The sequence below is a fragment of the Culex pipiens genome, unplaced genomic scaffold (assembly GCF_016801865.2).
Source record: "Culex pipiens pallens isolate TS unplaced genomic scaffold, TS_CPP_V2 Cpp_Un0002, whole genome shotgun sequence".
Classification (NCBI taxonomy): Eukaryota; Metazoa; Arthropoda; class Insecta; order Diptera; family Culicidae; genus Culex; species Culex pipiens.
In genome coordinates this window covers 901,714-917,792 of record NW_026292819.1, presented here as the reverse complement: position 1 = coordinate 917,792, position 16,079 = coordinate 901,714, and the positions used below count along the sequence as shown (strand labels likewise).

Below are 16,079 nucleotides of genomic sequence, written 5' to 3'. Positions count from 1 at the left end.
CGTCGCTTTTTCTTCTTCGTTCGCTTCTCGCTCTTTTGCCAACTGTCACAAAACTTTTCTCGATCCTTCATTTTGGGGCGCATCGCGGCATCATCCTTCGAGAGAAAAAGTGCTTCCCGGGGGAAAATAACCGCATTTCCCGAACAAATAAAGTGAATTAAACCGTCGAAAATAGTTCAGCTTTGTTGCGCTGCAGACGAGCTACCTCGCGAGGTACGAGTAGTGTGAGTTCGGAGCCGAAATGGGTGAGTAAATTGAATTTTAGTTTGAGTGCTTGAAAGTGGCTTGCAAAAAATCAATATGTCGATGCTAACTAACGCGAAGGTTTTCCTTCCGGCGGTGCTTTAGATCGGGACAATCGCGGGGGCGGCGGTGGCGGAGGAGGAGGCGGTGGTCGACGACATCGTTCGCGGTCCAGATCGCGGGATCGTCGTAGGAGTCGCAGCCGTGGTGGGGGCGGTGGTGGAGGAGGAGGGGGCGGAGATCGGGGCGATCGGAGGCGGTCCCGGTCGCGGTCACCGTACCGAAAGGGCCGTTCTCGCCGCAGGAAGCCGTCGCTGTACTGGGATGTTCCGCCGCCAGGGTTCGAGCACATTACGCCCCTGCAGTACAAGGCCATGCAGGCCGCCGGACAGATTCCGGCTAACATCGTGGCGGACACTCCGCAAGCGGCGGTCCCGGTTGTGGGGTCGACCATCACGCGCCAGGCGCGCCGACTGTACGTGGGCAACATTCCGTTCGGCGTGACGGAGGAGGAAATGATGGAGTTCTTCAACCAGCAGATGCACCTTTCCGGGTTGGCTCAGGCCGCCGGCAATCCGGTGCTGGCCTGCCAGATCAACCTGGACAAGAACTTTGCCTTCCTGGAGTTCCGCTCGATTGACGAAACCACCCAGGCGATGGCCTTCGACGGGATCAATTTTAAGGGGCAGAGTTTGAAGATACGCCGACCGCACGATTACCAGCCGATGCCGGGCATGACCGATTCGGCGGTTGCGCCAGTTCAAGGTGAGATCTCCTGTAACGCTCGTAACCTGAATTTGTCCTAAAACTCGTCATTTTGTGTTGCTTTTGCAGAGAAATTCAGCGGCGTCATCAGCACGGTGGTGCCGGATTCGCCCCACAAGATCTTCATCGGTGGCCTGCCCAACTATCTGAACGAGGACCAGGTAAGTGCAATCGACGCAGGGTTGAGAGTTGGGTGGGTTGGTTTTGCGGGATTATTCTCTTAGGAACTCTAGGCAAACACCAGAGAGATTACACGCCGGCATGAAAGAGCCCACAAGCAACAGAGCGCGGAGTTGGATTGCGTTTCCGTTTTTTTTCCAGGGCTCGTCCGTAATTTCGTTCTTTTATTTGCAGCATCTGCGAACAAAGTGCGCATTTTTTTTTGCGACGTTGAATCTGCCTTCGGAAAGCTTTTTTCTTTGGTGCTTTGTTGAAGGCAACAACGTTAACGAGGGCTTTGTGCGACGGGTTCTCGTTTTTGAGGGTAGTTTTTGTTGAAAAATCTTAACAAAAGCTCGGAACAAGATTATGCGTCCAACGCAGACGCAGAACTTTGCGTCAGTTCGATTTTTTTGAGATCCGTCACTTTGGACTTTTCGTTCTCTAGAACACTCACTTATTATAGAATTATGCTGTGAAGGAGGTATTAGACTATGACAAACAAACTTTTTGACAGTTTGGCAGTTTGCCTGCTCTGTTTGCTAGCATTTGTTTGCAGAAACGTCAAAATTTTAATCGGCAAGAGACTAAATGGCAGAAATGTGCGGAACTTATGTTTTTAATATAGCAGAAAATTCGAAAGCCAAAAAATCAAAATGCGAAAACTAAGAACAGAAAAATCAAATTTGCAGAAATATTATCAGCAGAAATGTTCCAAAAAAGAAAATTAAATGGCAGAAAGTTGATCAGCAGAAACATCACATCGCTGAAATCAGTCAAAATTAAAAAAAAGCAGGACAATAAAGAGCATTAAATTGTCGCAATTGAGCGATAGAAAATAAAACGGCAGAAATTTGTTAAGCAGTAAAATGTAATGACAGAAAATTAAATAGCACAAAGTTATTCCGCAGAAAATTTATTTGGTACACAATCCAAAACTTGATGAAAATAAAAAAAATATGGCGAAAAATTGCAAAACCAAAATTGAAACAGGTGAAAAAAAATGGCAGAAATTGTATGGGCAGAATTTTTTAATGACAGCAAATTGAAAAGCCACAAAAACTCTTATTTTTGATTTTCGAGTTTGGCAGAATTCTGCCAACAACATAACAACTGATTTTTTCGGCAGAAAAATTCCGAACTTTGGCAAATTATCTGTCAGTTTTTGCTGAGCATTCGGCAGAATGACTCATAATTTGCCAAGACTCGGCATTTGTTTCTGCCGATCGATAAGTTGTTGTGATTTCGGCAGAATTCAGCCGAAGCTCGGCAAAAATTCTGAGCGTGCATAATTTCAAAAGGCTGGCAGAAGAATTAAAAAACAGAAAATATTACAAAGCAGAAAATAAAATGGCAGAAAATCATGTGGCAGAAAGCTGTTGAGCAGAAAAATTTAATGACACAAAATTTGAATGCCATTTTTTTGAAAAAGTTTTTCTGCTACAGGTAATGACAGAAAGTAGAAAATAAAGTGGAAGAAAGTTATTCAGCAGAAAAAATAAATGGTAGAAAATGTGGAATGGCAAATATTTGAACGGCAGAATAATTGAAGCAGAATATTTAAATGGCAGAAAATTCATGAGCAGATTTATTTGTCCACATGAACGCAGATGAATATCGGCCCAAGTAGCAAACCAGTTAAACAGCTGTTCTAAAAACAGTTGTCTTATTAAAGATAAATTTACAATGGTATCTATTTTAAGAGCAGACAAAAATAAATGGCAGAAAGTTATTCAGCAGAGAAAATGCAAGAAAGTTGATGAGTAGAAAAATAAAACGGCAGAAATACCAAAAGCCAAAGCAGAAATCAGAATGGAGGAAAGTCCAATAACCAACAGGGTCACAGGCATGACCAATGTAAGGTCGCATAGAACTACAGATTTAAAAGGAGAATCAGATCAGATTACTGCAGCATGAAAGGCCTTCGATTCCGTCCGGTAGTAAAGGTGAAAAAAATATAAAAATATGAAGAAAGACAAGAAAAAAAGAGACAGATGGTAGAACGAGCAAAAGAAGAACAGAAATTCAGGAATAAGAAATAGTCAATGCGGATGGATAGCAAATTGAATCCCTCCTTACAAAGACTGCTATAAAAAGCGGTGAAAATAATAAATGCGAAAAAGTGAATGCGGATGGAGACAAAATTGATAATTTGATTTTCTAACTAGAGAGAGATATGTAGGGTTTACTTTTGACTTGTAATTGTAATCCAGAAAAAGCAAAATTAAAATAAAAACTACCCCTCTAAGAATCCGTTGCACAAAGCCAAAACTTCTTCCCGTTTTTTACAGCTTTTACAGCGCAAACAGGCAGGCTTTTCCCACCAGAAAGACGATTTATTTCTAGCAAATGCGTTTTTCAGCAATGTTTTCCAATTTTAGCCCTTTGCCCCGCGTATTCAACATTTCAGTGAAAAATGTTCCACCTTTCCAGGTCAATTTTATTTGCAGGACATTTTGCATCCGTTCCTTTCAGCTCCCACTTTCTAGCCCGTACAAAAACGTGGAGGATTTTCTCTCTATCTCTTTCAGTTTCGCGGTTCCAAATTTGGGGTTTTTTTTTGCAGGACCTTCTCGTTTTTCAGCAAAAAATAACATTTAAAAAAAAAAACAATCTTTCAGCTCGTTACTGATCCACCTTCTTTTTTCTTCTTTTTTTCGTTTTTTCATGTTCCCACGACTGTGTAGATGCTTCCGGGGTCGGTTTGGGCGGCCGGCCTGGTCTCGAGGCACTACCACACTCGTTTAGGCACAACACACCTCCTCTGTTGTTGTGCTTGAAAATCCACACATTCACAGTTTAACAATGCAAGAGCAATCTGATTTATGCCAGCGAAACTGAAAACGTTTAAGTTTATTTTTTCGGTTGTGGCGCTAACCTTCTAGTTTTGTGTGGTTGGGCAAAGTTTTGTTTAGATCAAAGAAAAAAGGTTAAACCCCCCTCCTCACTTGAGAAAGAGTCCGGCGGAAGAGCGAGCAAAGGCAAGTTCCAAACAAACTCTGGAAAACACACCTACATGAATTCTCTTTGCAGCCCGAGCGCGCGCGTGACTTGCCTTCGAAAGTGTTTGTTAGGGTTTTCTTTTTCCAGCGTGGGGACAGTCTCGCACAGTTAGTTAGGAATGTTAGGATGATTTCAGTTCAGGGACTTCCAGGGTAGGGCAAAACGGGGCACACTTCGGCGGTAAGTATTGGGCCAGGTGGTTTGGTCACCCGTCAAGCGTGGGACGTTTCCAGACCACTTGGACCGGGTGGCAGGAGCAGGTCGAAATGTGCACGAAGGTCTTCTTAGGTGTTAGGGTCTCGTCTTAGGAAAGGTCAACACACTCTTGGAAGAAACGAACGGTTAACTAATTCTGAACCTTTTCTCTCTCTTTCCGTGATCTTGCCCAATTTCGTCCCGCCAACAGGTCAAGGAACTGCTGCTGTCGTTCGGCCAGCTGAAGGCGTTCAATCTGGTCAAGGATGCCGCCACCGGGCTTAGCAAGGGTTACGCCTTCGCCGAGTACGTCGAGTACAGTATCACTGATCAGGTAATGCGGAACGATGCGAAGATCTGTCGCAGAAATCACTGACAATTTTGTTTCTCTAATTTAAAAGGCAATTGCTGGCCTCAATGGTATGCAGCTCGGCGACAAGAAGCTAATTGTACAACGGGCAAGCGTGGGAGCGAAGAACGCCAACGTGGCCGCCGTGGCGCCGGTGCAGATTCAGGTAAGTTTCATTCGTCATTCCTTCATTAGTCTGCTCTATTACGGACTTCAATACTCACTTAACTAAGGTTTAAACTCGTTGAATATCTAATATTACCAATCTTGTTGGTTTACGACTAGAGTTATGTAAAAACACCTTGCTTCAGCTTTGCTTTGATACGGAATTCCGATAGCCGAAGAATAATTTATTCCACTCTCCGTCTATGATCACGGTTCAAAAGCACATGCGAAAGCGGTAGTTATATGACTTGTTTTGTTCAACCATAGCTACCTAGTTTAGACTGTGGTGATTCTGGAATCCGCTCTAATAAATCGCTCGTATTGGTTCTTCCAAACTTCAACTGGTGTTTTTAAAAACTTCAAGCTATCACCACTGGCATCAATAGACTTATTTGCTCTGGATATGCTAACATCAACATGCTAAACACCAGAAAAAAACCGCCATCATTGCGATTTGCATTGTTCCAGTAAAAGCAAATTGGAAAACTTCGCAACCGGAACAGGAAATGTCAGACGAAATGGCTGTTTCGACGTCGAATAACAGGTTGCTGCGATGTGCATGTGTAGTACGAATTCAATAAACCCGCGATTCGTCAGCGCGAACTTTCTAAAGGAGACACGTAACAAAGCTCTTTGTCAAGTGTTCCCGTCATTGGTGATGGGTGCTTCTCTATTACGGACTTCAATGCTCGCATAACGCAGGCTCCATTCAAAGCCTCTAGCTAAAGTTTGAACTCGGGATGTTTCCCATACCTTGTTACCAGGCATTCTCAGTGGTTGAGCAAAACGCTGTTCCTCTTCTGCGCACACGCCGGCGGTGCCGAATCGCTGACTTGCTCCTTTGCTCTTTCGTACGTTTGGTGTTGTCATTTGACCATGGGTACGTAGTTAAAAAGACCTGCCACTACACCGCCCGTGTCTGCACGACACTAAACTTCACTTCAAGAAACAGGTCCGTAACCGCTGGTACTGCAACGGGTAAGGCAGGTATCGATACTGTTTTTTTTATTTCCTTCGATATATATCAGCGGTTGATAGGATATCTTACGAGATTGGTATTTTGACCTTATGTCGGATGTCGGATTTAAATTCTGGAGACAAGATCTATGCAAGAACGTAATTTTGTTTTGCTTTTTTAAATCACATGGACTTTCTGAAATTAACACTCTTTGAAAACAAACATTTCATCCAAGGCCTGCTCTTTCTTTTCAAGGGCATTAGCGCAGCTGAATGCTTCGTCATTATATCGATTCTCTCATAATTTTTATCGATTTTAAGCCGATGAACGCCATTTATTTTGATTCCTTGCAGCGCCGTGAAGAATTTACGTGTAGATGTAGTATGTACGTGCCGTTTCTTTGGCCTTTTCTAAAATCAGATATTTACAATACACTTTAGACTATCTTGCTGTCCATAAATAATACAAATTTTTGGTAAATCAAATGCGTGGAATGCTGAATGTAATAAACAATGTTCTGGCAGAATTACAAAACAACCTTATCAGAAACTTTCTTTAATTGATTTGAACTGGGCAAATAAATTGCTACAATTACTGAAGATTTAGAGAAAATATATAGTAGGGTGCCCAGTGTATGGGACTTTTTTTTTCAAAACCTCGTTCCAAAGTTTGCAGGTGAAGTTTGCATGGAAAAATCGAAAAAATGTATGGAAACCCCAAGTTTCTTACGGTATGCACGGTGCGTAATGCTCTATAACTTCGTAGAACATACTTAAGCTGTAAAAATCGATCCTGAAAAGTTATTAGCAATTTCAAAAAGTCATTTTTGTATGAAATTCAAATTCGGTTTTGTTGGCGAATAATCAAGATGCAATAAGTTCTTTTGAGGTTCATCGCAAAGTCACTCACACAGTCGTTTGACTCAGAGGAGAAAATCGTGACGTCAGGAATGAACTCAAATCATTCAAAGTTCATTTTTTGAGTGACTTTAACAATTTTGCCTAGTTTGATAGCTACATTGTCCCCAGTTTTTCGTGGGAGAGAAAAGGAGGCGAATACTTTAAGGAAATCATACCTGTCAAAATTCCTAGCCTCAAGTTTTGTCGCGAGTTGCTTTTCTCCTCTATTGCGCGAAACGTCATAACCCGAGTTTTTCCCGTATTATTGCCCGTGTGCTTGTCCGTGCTTCTGGCCGTCTTCGTGTCCCTGGCCGTGTAGGTGCCTGTTCCTGGCCATTCCCGTGACCGTGTTCTTGTCGTGCTCCCGACCGTGTTGGTGTCCATGCGAATCGAAACAACCGGATCAAAATTTAATTTTAAACGCTAAGTCCCGGAACTGACACCTGTCAAAAAAGGGAGCGTTCTTTTATTACGTAACGCAGTAGGGGGGGGGGGGGGGGTCGGAGGCCGTGTTACGCTCCATACAAATTTTTTAAAATTTGTATGGAAATTTTGTTACGAGGGGGGGGGGAGGGGGTCTAAAAGTCCGATTTTTCGCGTTACGTAATAAAAGAACGCTCCCAAAGTTCATTTGGTTTGTTTACCTTTGAGGTTAAGTTCCGAGCTTTTCTTTTCTCATAGACTGTGCCTGAAAAACCAAAACATTAACAAAGTCAGCTTCCATTGGTGACACGTAATCGCGAGTATCTTATGGTACGCTCGTTTGAAGAGCCAGTGGTACCAGTCTTGGTTCAATCAAACATCATTAAAAAAATTTCAGTGTGCATGGAACTCGCATCAAACTGAAAAAAAAATCGAGTGCGGCACTAGAGTTTCAGTTCCAAGATGGCGCCAAAACTCGTGCGGAACTAGCGCGAGTTTCTTCAAACAAACACTTTGACAGCTCTGTGTGCGGCACTCAGTGCGGAACTAGTCTTCAAACGAACGTACCATTACACAGTGGTCCGAAACCGAAATCTAGCGTGACAAAATTGATAGCAGCCACACGTTAAGATTTAGAGTTTTGGTGTCTTCGGAACAAATGATCAGGGTCAATAGGGGCATCTTTTGGTATGGTGGACATTAGGGTGGTCCAAATTTTAGGGTGGTTCAGAATTTTTATTTTGGCGGGATGACGAGATAGCGCTTCGGTGTCTTCAGAAAAGTTGTAGGGAACACCATTCTGAGCAACTTTGCTGAAGAACACAAAGCTCTATCTTCAAACGGGAAGTTTCTAGAGCCATTTTTGTAATTAAGGTTGAGGTGTTAATGAAAAAATGAATTTATTGAAGTTATCAACTCAGGCTTATGTTGTAGCGAGATGGTGTCTTCTAGACATTTGTAGAGCTTATCAAAACACACATTTATCTTTCAAGAGAGCGAAAATCGGACCTTCTAAACGAAAGTTATAGCCAAAAAACGACAAAAAAGACGCCATTTTGAAATGTGAATAACTTGAAAAGGTGGTGGTCGCTATTAAAAGCATCTGAAAGTACACATTCTAGAGTACATTTGCTGAAAATATCTCGGAAGTCTTTTTTGTTTAACTGGTTTAATCTCAATTTGAAAATGAGCATTTTTAAATCGTTATTTTGCCCATAACTTTTGATAAAAAAAATGTACAAAATAATGTAGTGGTTGTAAAAGAAGAAACAAGTTTTAGGTGAAATATTTCAGGAATCAACAAAATAATTGAATTTAATCCTGAAATATTTCAGTTAATACTTGTTTCTTCTTTTACAACCAAGAGAGAACACGAGGGGGGGGGGGCATGTTCTGTTGGGGGGAGCTGTCAACTTATCCCCCCCCCCCCTCATGCGTTTGAATTTGGTCCTAAAGTTATGCTTAAATTTTGATATTTCTGTTCACAAAGAAAAAGTTTATTTTTCTGAGTACAATGACCCTTTGTACGATTGTAAATGGGAAAAAATGTTGTCTTGTTATTTTTTTGCATTTAAATGAATGATGATTGAAATGAATGAAAGGCCCTAGGAAACTCATATTTTATAGGTTGTTTTGAACATTACTTCTAGGTTTATAATCTTAGTACATAAAAATTTACACAGAATAGGGTCCTACCGAAATTACGATCATTTGGCCCATGACTGCATATTAGCCTGTCCCATTTTGAGGTCATGTCGAGGAATTTCAGGTGCTCACTTCTTAAATGGTAGATTATGATGTTAGGAACAATGTTTTCTTAGACAAGAAAAAATAATAAAATACTTTCTCGCACCCCCTAGTCGATTTACTGAAAAAAGTCACTTTTTTGAACAAATTTTCTAAAATCGCTTGGAATCAATACAAAAACTGTTTCGATCAGGTGTGTATTATCTTCAAACGATAGGTTTTTGTCCATAGATTAAGATGCACTATCAATATTGGACGAAAATTTAAGTTTTTGGACTCTCCCAGGCGGATTTGTGTCGAAAAAATCGCATTTTTTCGAAACTTTTTTCAGAAATGTTCATTTAATTTAGGGTAGCCTATTTTTCCCAGTAAAACCAATACGTGCAGCTTGTAGGAAATTTCATGGCGAACATTTTTCTCTCTGAGAAAATGCAATTTCGACACTCCAGAGCCGAGATATTTGAGTTTTAGTGAGGAAAAAAGTGCCAATTTTCAAAATTTCTCAGAATTCTGAAGCAAGGCCTACTAATTACACGATGTAGCAAGCATATGTCTCAAAGGTCAGGGTATGCTTTTTATAGTAATTTTGGCCGCTGAATCCGAATCTGAAATCAAATTTCGTGCAAACAGTGATGTTTTGGAGCTACACCCTTTTGGAATGTTATTTGCGTGTTTAAGAGGTAGTTTTTGTAAATATTGCTCGGTTTGTTGTCGTATCAAGGTGCTCCGATTTGGATGAAACTTTCAGCGTTTGTTTGTCTATACATGAGATGAACTCATGCCAGTTTGGAGTTTGAATTTTCCGAGGATTTCGAATATGACAAAAGTGAGACTAAACAACAGGACAATAACTAACATTGTAAATATTTGTTATAGAAAAATCGAAAAACTATGAGAAAAACTGCGATTGGCCAAAAAAGTTATTACCGTAGGCTTATAGTCCATGAAATTCCCTAACTTGAACTAAAAGAGTATGGGTGTTGGAGGCTGTTGCAAAAATATATTGAGGTTTAAAAAAAACAATTTTTAACAGTAATTTGCAAAAGCTATGAGAAAAAGTTAAACCAATCTTGGATGTCTATGGCTCATTTTGAAGTGCTTCAAAAGACCATTCAAATGCATCTAAGATAGTTGAAATTGATGAAGTTTTACTTAAATACGAGCAATTTTAAGATTTTTTATGTTTTTTGGACCTCAATCTTCAATGCCCGTTTTACCCCACTTCCCTTTGTCTTAGAGGGCTCATTTTTGGCATGAGTTTATCTCATGTATAGACAAACAAACGCTGAAAGTTTCATCCAAATCGGAGCACCTCGATACGACTCTAGAACAAACCGAGCAATATTTACAAAAACTGCCTCTTAAACACGCAAATAACATTCCAAAAGGGTGTAGCTCCAAAACATCACTGTTTGCACGAAATTTGATTTCAGATTCGGATTCAGCGGCCAAAATTACTATAAAAAGCATACCCTGACCTTTGAGACATGTGCTTGCTACATCGTGTAATTAGTAGGCCTTGCTTCAGAATTCTGAGAAATTTTGAAAATTGGCACTTTTTTCCTCACTAAAACTCAAATATCTTGGCTCTGGAGTGTCGAAATTGCATTTTCTCAGAGAGAAAAATGTTCGCCATGAAATTTCCTACAAGCTGCACGTATTGGCTTCACTGGGAAAAATAGGCTACCCTGAATTAAATGAACATTTCTGAAAAAAGTTTCGAAAAAATGCGATTTTTTCGACACAAATCCGCCTGGGAGAGTCCAAAAACTTAAATTTTCGTCCAATATTGATAGTGCATCTTAATCTATGGACAAAAACCTATCGTTTGAAGATAATACACACCTGATCGAAACAGTTTTTGTATTGATTCCAAGCGATTTTAGAAAATTTGTTCAAAAATGTGACTTTTTTCAGTAAATCGACTAGGGGGTGCGAGAAAGTATTTTATTATTTTTTCTTGTCTAAGAAAACATTGTTCCTAACATCATAATCTACCATTTAAGAAGTGAGCACCTGAAATTCCTCGACATGACCTCAAAATGGGACAGGCTACTGCATATTCAAATGATTGCTGTCATCACTCTTACCTTATACAAGTTCTTGTGCAAGAAAGAGATAGGAGAAGAGAGAAAGAGCATTTGTCCTCATGTCGCCCGGCAGTTTGAGTGTAGAGCTCGGTATTCTTTCGTGTTTACTTCGTATGTATCAAAGGACCGTCGCATCCAAATGACCGGCGCTGTCAGTGAACCTTCGGGTCGATGGTGAGATAGAGCTCACTCCCGAGCTCTGTCAAATATTAGCAATTTCTGTCAGTAGCCGATCCTTTTTCAAGCCTGCTTGGGAATGGTCAAGGCAAATTAATTAAATGTTGTTTTACAACATTAAGAAATTTCATGAATTGAACTTGAAGTTCGCCTCAATGGTTAATTTTTTCAAAATCTTTTCCCACAGGTACCTGGCCTGTCGCTGGTCGGCTCTTCCGGTCCCCCCACCGAGGTGCTCTGCCTGCTTAACATGGTCACGCCCGACGAGCTCAAGGACGAGGAAGAGTACGAGGACATCCTGGAGGACATCAAGGAGGAGTGCAACAAGTACGGCGTCGTGCGCAGCGTCGAGATCCCCCGCCCCATCGAGGGCGTCGACGTGCCCGGCTGTGGCAAGGTCTTTGTCGAGTTCAACTCGATCGTGGACTGTCAGAAGGCCCAGCAGGCGCTAACGGGGCGCAAGTTCAGCGACCGCGTCGTCGTTACCTCATACTTTGACCCGGATAAGTATCATCGGCGCGAGTTTTAGACACAATGAGCTGCGGTGTGAAGTAATTTAATTTTAAGGGTCCTCCCCGTTCGCGAGAGGAGCGGGGAGACAAACAAACTACAAAACATTATTGCACTTGTAGACAAAAAAAAAAAGAGCATCAAGACGATCAACAGAGTGAAAAAAAAACGAAGTAAACAGCGTGTGTAATATAAATTCAGTGGAGGGCTCATTAATTCCAAATCATACACTCTTGAGAAAGACGCCACACAATGCGCGAGCGCGCGCAAACTTCGTGGGTTCGTTCGGATGGTAAATGATGAAAAACGAAGCGGCTTATTATTCTCGTCAATCTTGAAAGTTTTATTACAAAAGTTTTGCGGCAAGCTTAAGTTTGCCTGCAATCATCACTTTATTATTATTAATAATGTTTCCCATAAGCAGCAGCAGTCAGCACACACACACATAAACACACAACCATAACGTGACGCAAAAAAAACTTATTTCGGTGAGGAATTAAGATATAACATCCGCGCGCAATAAACAGCCAAATGCAGAAACAGTGTGAACCGAATTAAAATAGAGACGCAATTTGCCCGCGCGCCCTCCCAGCATGAGTCCAATCGTTGCTCACACACGACCGACGAGACTCTTCTTGAATGGAAACTTTTTCAATTAAACAGTCACATCTTTCTGCCTCCGCGCGGTCCCACGTTTGGGCCAGGATGCGCTGAGCCGAGCATCAAATCATAAAGGCTCCACACGCAGTGATGGGCAAACAAGTGTTTGACAGGTTTGCGCGGGAATAATTCACACTGACTGGGTTGTAGTAGCGTTAAATTTAAGTTAATTAACGCACTGTGGCGGCAATGGTAATTTCGTGGCAGGATGTGTGTGTACTGGACCAGTTTAATAAAGAAAAAAAATGCACTCTCTACTGTAAATTGCGATGTTGTAATTTGGTTCGCTGCACGGGAATATCACACAGTCCTTGATTTTATAACTCATTAGAATTGTTTTAACACTTGTGGCACCAACGGGGTCAAAACTTACGCGAAGCACCAAGGGCAGGGTGGCCACCTCGGGAAAAAACCGGGAAAACCGGGAAAAAACCGGGATTTTTATCCACCGGGAGAAAACCGGGAAAAACTCGGGAATTCGACCGACAAACCGGGAAAATATTTTAAGTTTCGATAAAATTTGACAAAAGCCTCTTTAATGTATTCAATATGTTCTTTTCTCAATAAGAATATTATTCCTGTTATTCTAAATGAAGAATTCGCGAAATCTATGTTTGAATTTGTGTGATAGACTCATGCTTCTTGGCTATGGATTTTTTTCTGTTGTATCCTATGATACTTTTACCAGGCGAATTTGTTTTTTTTAATAAAGCAAAATGTTTGCTCTACCAGCGGTTCTCAACCTGGGGTACATGTATTCCTGGTGGTACCACGAGCGATCTCAGGGGGTCTGGAAGACAAACCCCGTAATGGCGGACATTTACCCCATCTTTGCTAAAATATTAGTTTTGCATAAAATTAAAATTAGGATTTTTTGTAAGTGGAAAATATGGATATCATGGTACGAAAACAACATTACAGTAAATATCTCTCTAAATTTAAAGATCAAGACTTTTCCTTCAAATTGTCACACAAAATACACTCTTTTAAAATATTTTTCTTGGCCTGTATCTCAGCAACAAAAGAATGGATCAAAAATGTTCAAAAAAGAATGCTGTAAAGAATTTTCTCAACCATTTGACTTTTTAGAGATAAAATAGAGTTATTTTTTAATTTAAAATAGCTACAACTTCAAAAAAGTATGTGTAGTTTGTTTAAATCTGAAAAAATCAAGGAACAAGCCATAGTCTCAAAATTTGAATGCAAAAAGTGTTAAAAAATGCATTTTACGCTAGTTCAGTTGTTTTGCAATCATTAGTCTACAAAAAATGACGAAAAAAAACTAAAGATCGAAAATTTTCAAAAATTCAAGAGATTATTAAATCAACCCAAACATGCTTAAAAATGATTCAAGACGCAAGGGAATGCATTTTAGATTGATTTCAGCTGATTGCACTTAAATTTCCATTAAAATTTTGATGTTTTTTGAAGAAAAAAAAAATAATAATTTTTTGTCCTCTGATTTTTCGGGGCAACAACACCTTTAAATAAAATGTGTACCCGCCTTATGTGTTGTTGAAAAAATCACAGCACGATAATTTTTTAATTGTTTTTACCATTATATGTTTTGGGTTTTTTAGAAAGTAATTATTCTAAAAAAAACTTTCAAGGTATCGATTTTTTTTTTACATTTGTATGGCACTTTTCCTGCGCAGCTGCCAAAGTGTATACATTTTTGTTTGGACTAATGCAATGATGCAAAAAGACTTTTTTGGTTATAAAAAAGTACTTACATAATTTTAACAAAAAGAAAATCTAATCTAATCTAATCAGACCCTAGCGCAGCCAATCTTTCGAAGGGATCCTGGAGAGTCACATCACTGCCACTCGTGAATCCTGACCTCATACCCATCTACTAACCCCCTCAAAACTCATGTGATACTTTGTCGGAGAAGCAGTCGATTGGGCGGTCTCTATCACTCAAGTATCGGACTAACATTCCCATCCACTTCCCCGTGACTCTACCACTGGTCGTGGCCGGCGCCGGTATTGATCAGCATGATAGGGGCCTTTGAGAAGTTGCGAAGCGAGGAAAGATAGCACCCACTCATCTTCCACGGCTCGTGGATGTAACTTCTGGAGGTCCTGGTCAATAACGGAGTAGCAACTGCGGGTGGGCACCTATGCTTATGCTTATTCTTATGCTTATGCTTATAAAAAAGTACTTACATAATTTTAACAAAAAGAAAATCTAATCTAATCTAATCAGACCCTAGCGCAGCCACTCTTTCGAAGGGATCCTGGAGAGTGCCTTAGGTTAGATGACGCCTAGCACTCTTCTTGTCATTTATTAACATTTGTAGTGCGCCATTGCATTAGAATGCATTGAAACATCACAAGCGTTAAACCGGCCAGGCCTACTGCGTAAAGCCGTATCGCAGAGATGACTCGTAATTGGGTTGAGTTTGAGCACAGAGTGTTCGAACAACAACACAATTCTGAATCGACAGGGGAGGAAGAAGCGTGGGGACACACCACCATACGCTCCGAGATTTGGTTGTATTCGTTGGGAGCACCATGCTAAGAAGGTCTGGTACTCCGGGACCCTCTGGGATGGGACATTGTATTTCCACGAATGCCCTGGACACTATTTGCCGTGGTTATAGCGCCACAACTCGCTCTAATAATTTGAACAAAAAGAAAATCACAGAAATTGATAATTCTTGGAAGAGTTGTTCTTTTTGAATTCACAAAACCTTTTTTCAAAGAAAATTAACAAGCATTTACATCAATGTTGATAACAATGTATTTTTGTAAATCTATTTTACAAAATTAATAAATTCTATTAATAATTTATCTTATTTAAAAAAATAAAAACGACTTTTGATGAAAAAATCAAATAATTTGAAAATTGAAGGTTTGATTGATAACAGATAAAAACGGCTTCGTTTACAACTTACTTACTTTTTACTCAAGATTTGAAAGCTTTCTTGAGGAATTCAAACTTTGAACCAAATGTATGCGTTCAAAAAGTATGATGATATTAACGTTAGCCTAAAAAACATTGTAATTTGGTTTAAAAACATTCCGGAAAATTCCTTCTGGTCTCGGGAGAAAACCGGGAAAAAACCGGGAAATTGAAAATCGAAATCTGGTGGCCACCCTGACCAAGGGGGTCAAACAAATTGGAAATGCAACTTCAACCGGCTGTGTCTCGGCGAAAACTCAACCGATGTGGATGATTCTTATTGAATTCCCAAAAAAGTGTCCACGTGGTTTATGGATGGTTCCGTACCTGTTTTGAATCTGAAAAGTCCTAATCATAACCTACAACTTTGCCGAAGACACCAAAACGATCAAATAATTCCTTTTGAGGATACAGAATTTATTACATTAACAAACCCATTTTGCAGCCACAAAAGTTGACCTGTATGGAAAAACTATTCATCTGTATCTTTTGAAGGATTTTTTTATCGGTTTGGTGACTAAGGCCAAGTTGCAGGAATTGATTAGGACAATTCAGATTAAAATTGGACACTATTTCTAAACTCCACATATTTTTTTAATTTCTGTTTTATTTTTATTTTTTAAAGTTCAAAAATATGGAATTTGGGAAATGATTTTTTTTTGTGAAAAAAAAACGGTTACTACCAACCAGACATTTCTGTATGCACAACTGCCAAAATTGTATGGAGCTTTCGATTTGTTTACCTTTTTATACCCTCCGCAAACGTCAAACCATACAAAACTGCTGCCGGATCTTTCCCGAGAGAGATCCGGAAAAAAGATCCGGCAGC

General features: G+C 40.2%; 1 protein-coding gene across 2 annotated transcripts; it reads left to right on the top strand.

Annotated features, from left to right (window-relative positions):
- The first annotated feature begins 61 nt into the window (after window positions 1–61).
- Window positions 62–12,606, top strand: LOC120417438 (splicing factor U2AF 50 kDa subunit-like). Of its 2 annotated transcripts, none has more exons than XM_039579481.2 (6): window positions 62–245; window positions 349–1,008; window positions 1,078–1,169; window positions 4,577–4,699; window positions 4,767–4,880; window positions 11,360–12,606. In XM_039579481.2, the coding sequence occupies exons 1-6, from the start codon at window positions 242–244 to the stop codon at window positions 11,699–11,701; spliced, it is 1,335 nt and encodes a 444-aa protein (XP_039435415.1). In that variant the 5' UTR covers window positions 62–241; the 3' UTR covers window positions 11,702–12,606. The 2 variants fall into 2 exon arrangements, with proteins under 2 accessions (XP_039435415.1, XP_039435414.1); XM_039579480.2 differs by having other exon boundaries at window positions 325–1,008.
- Window positions 12,607–16,079: the final 3,473 nt, after the last annotated feature.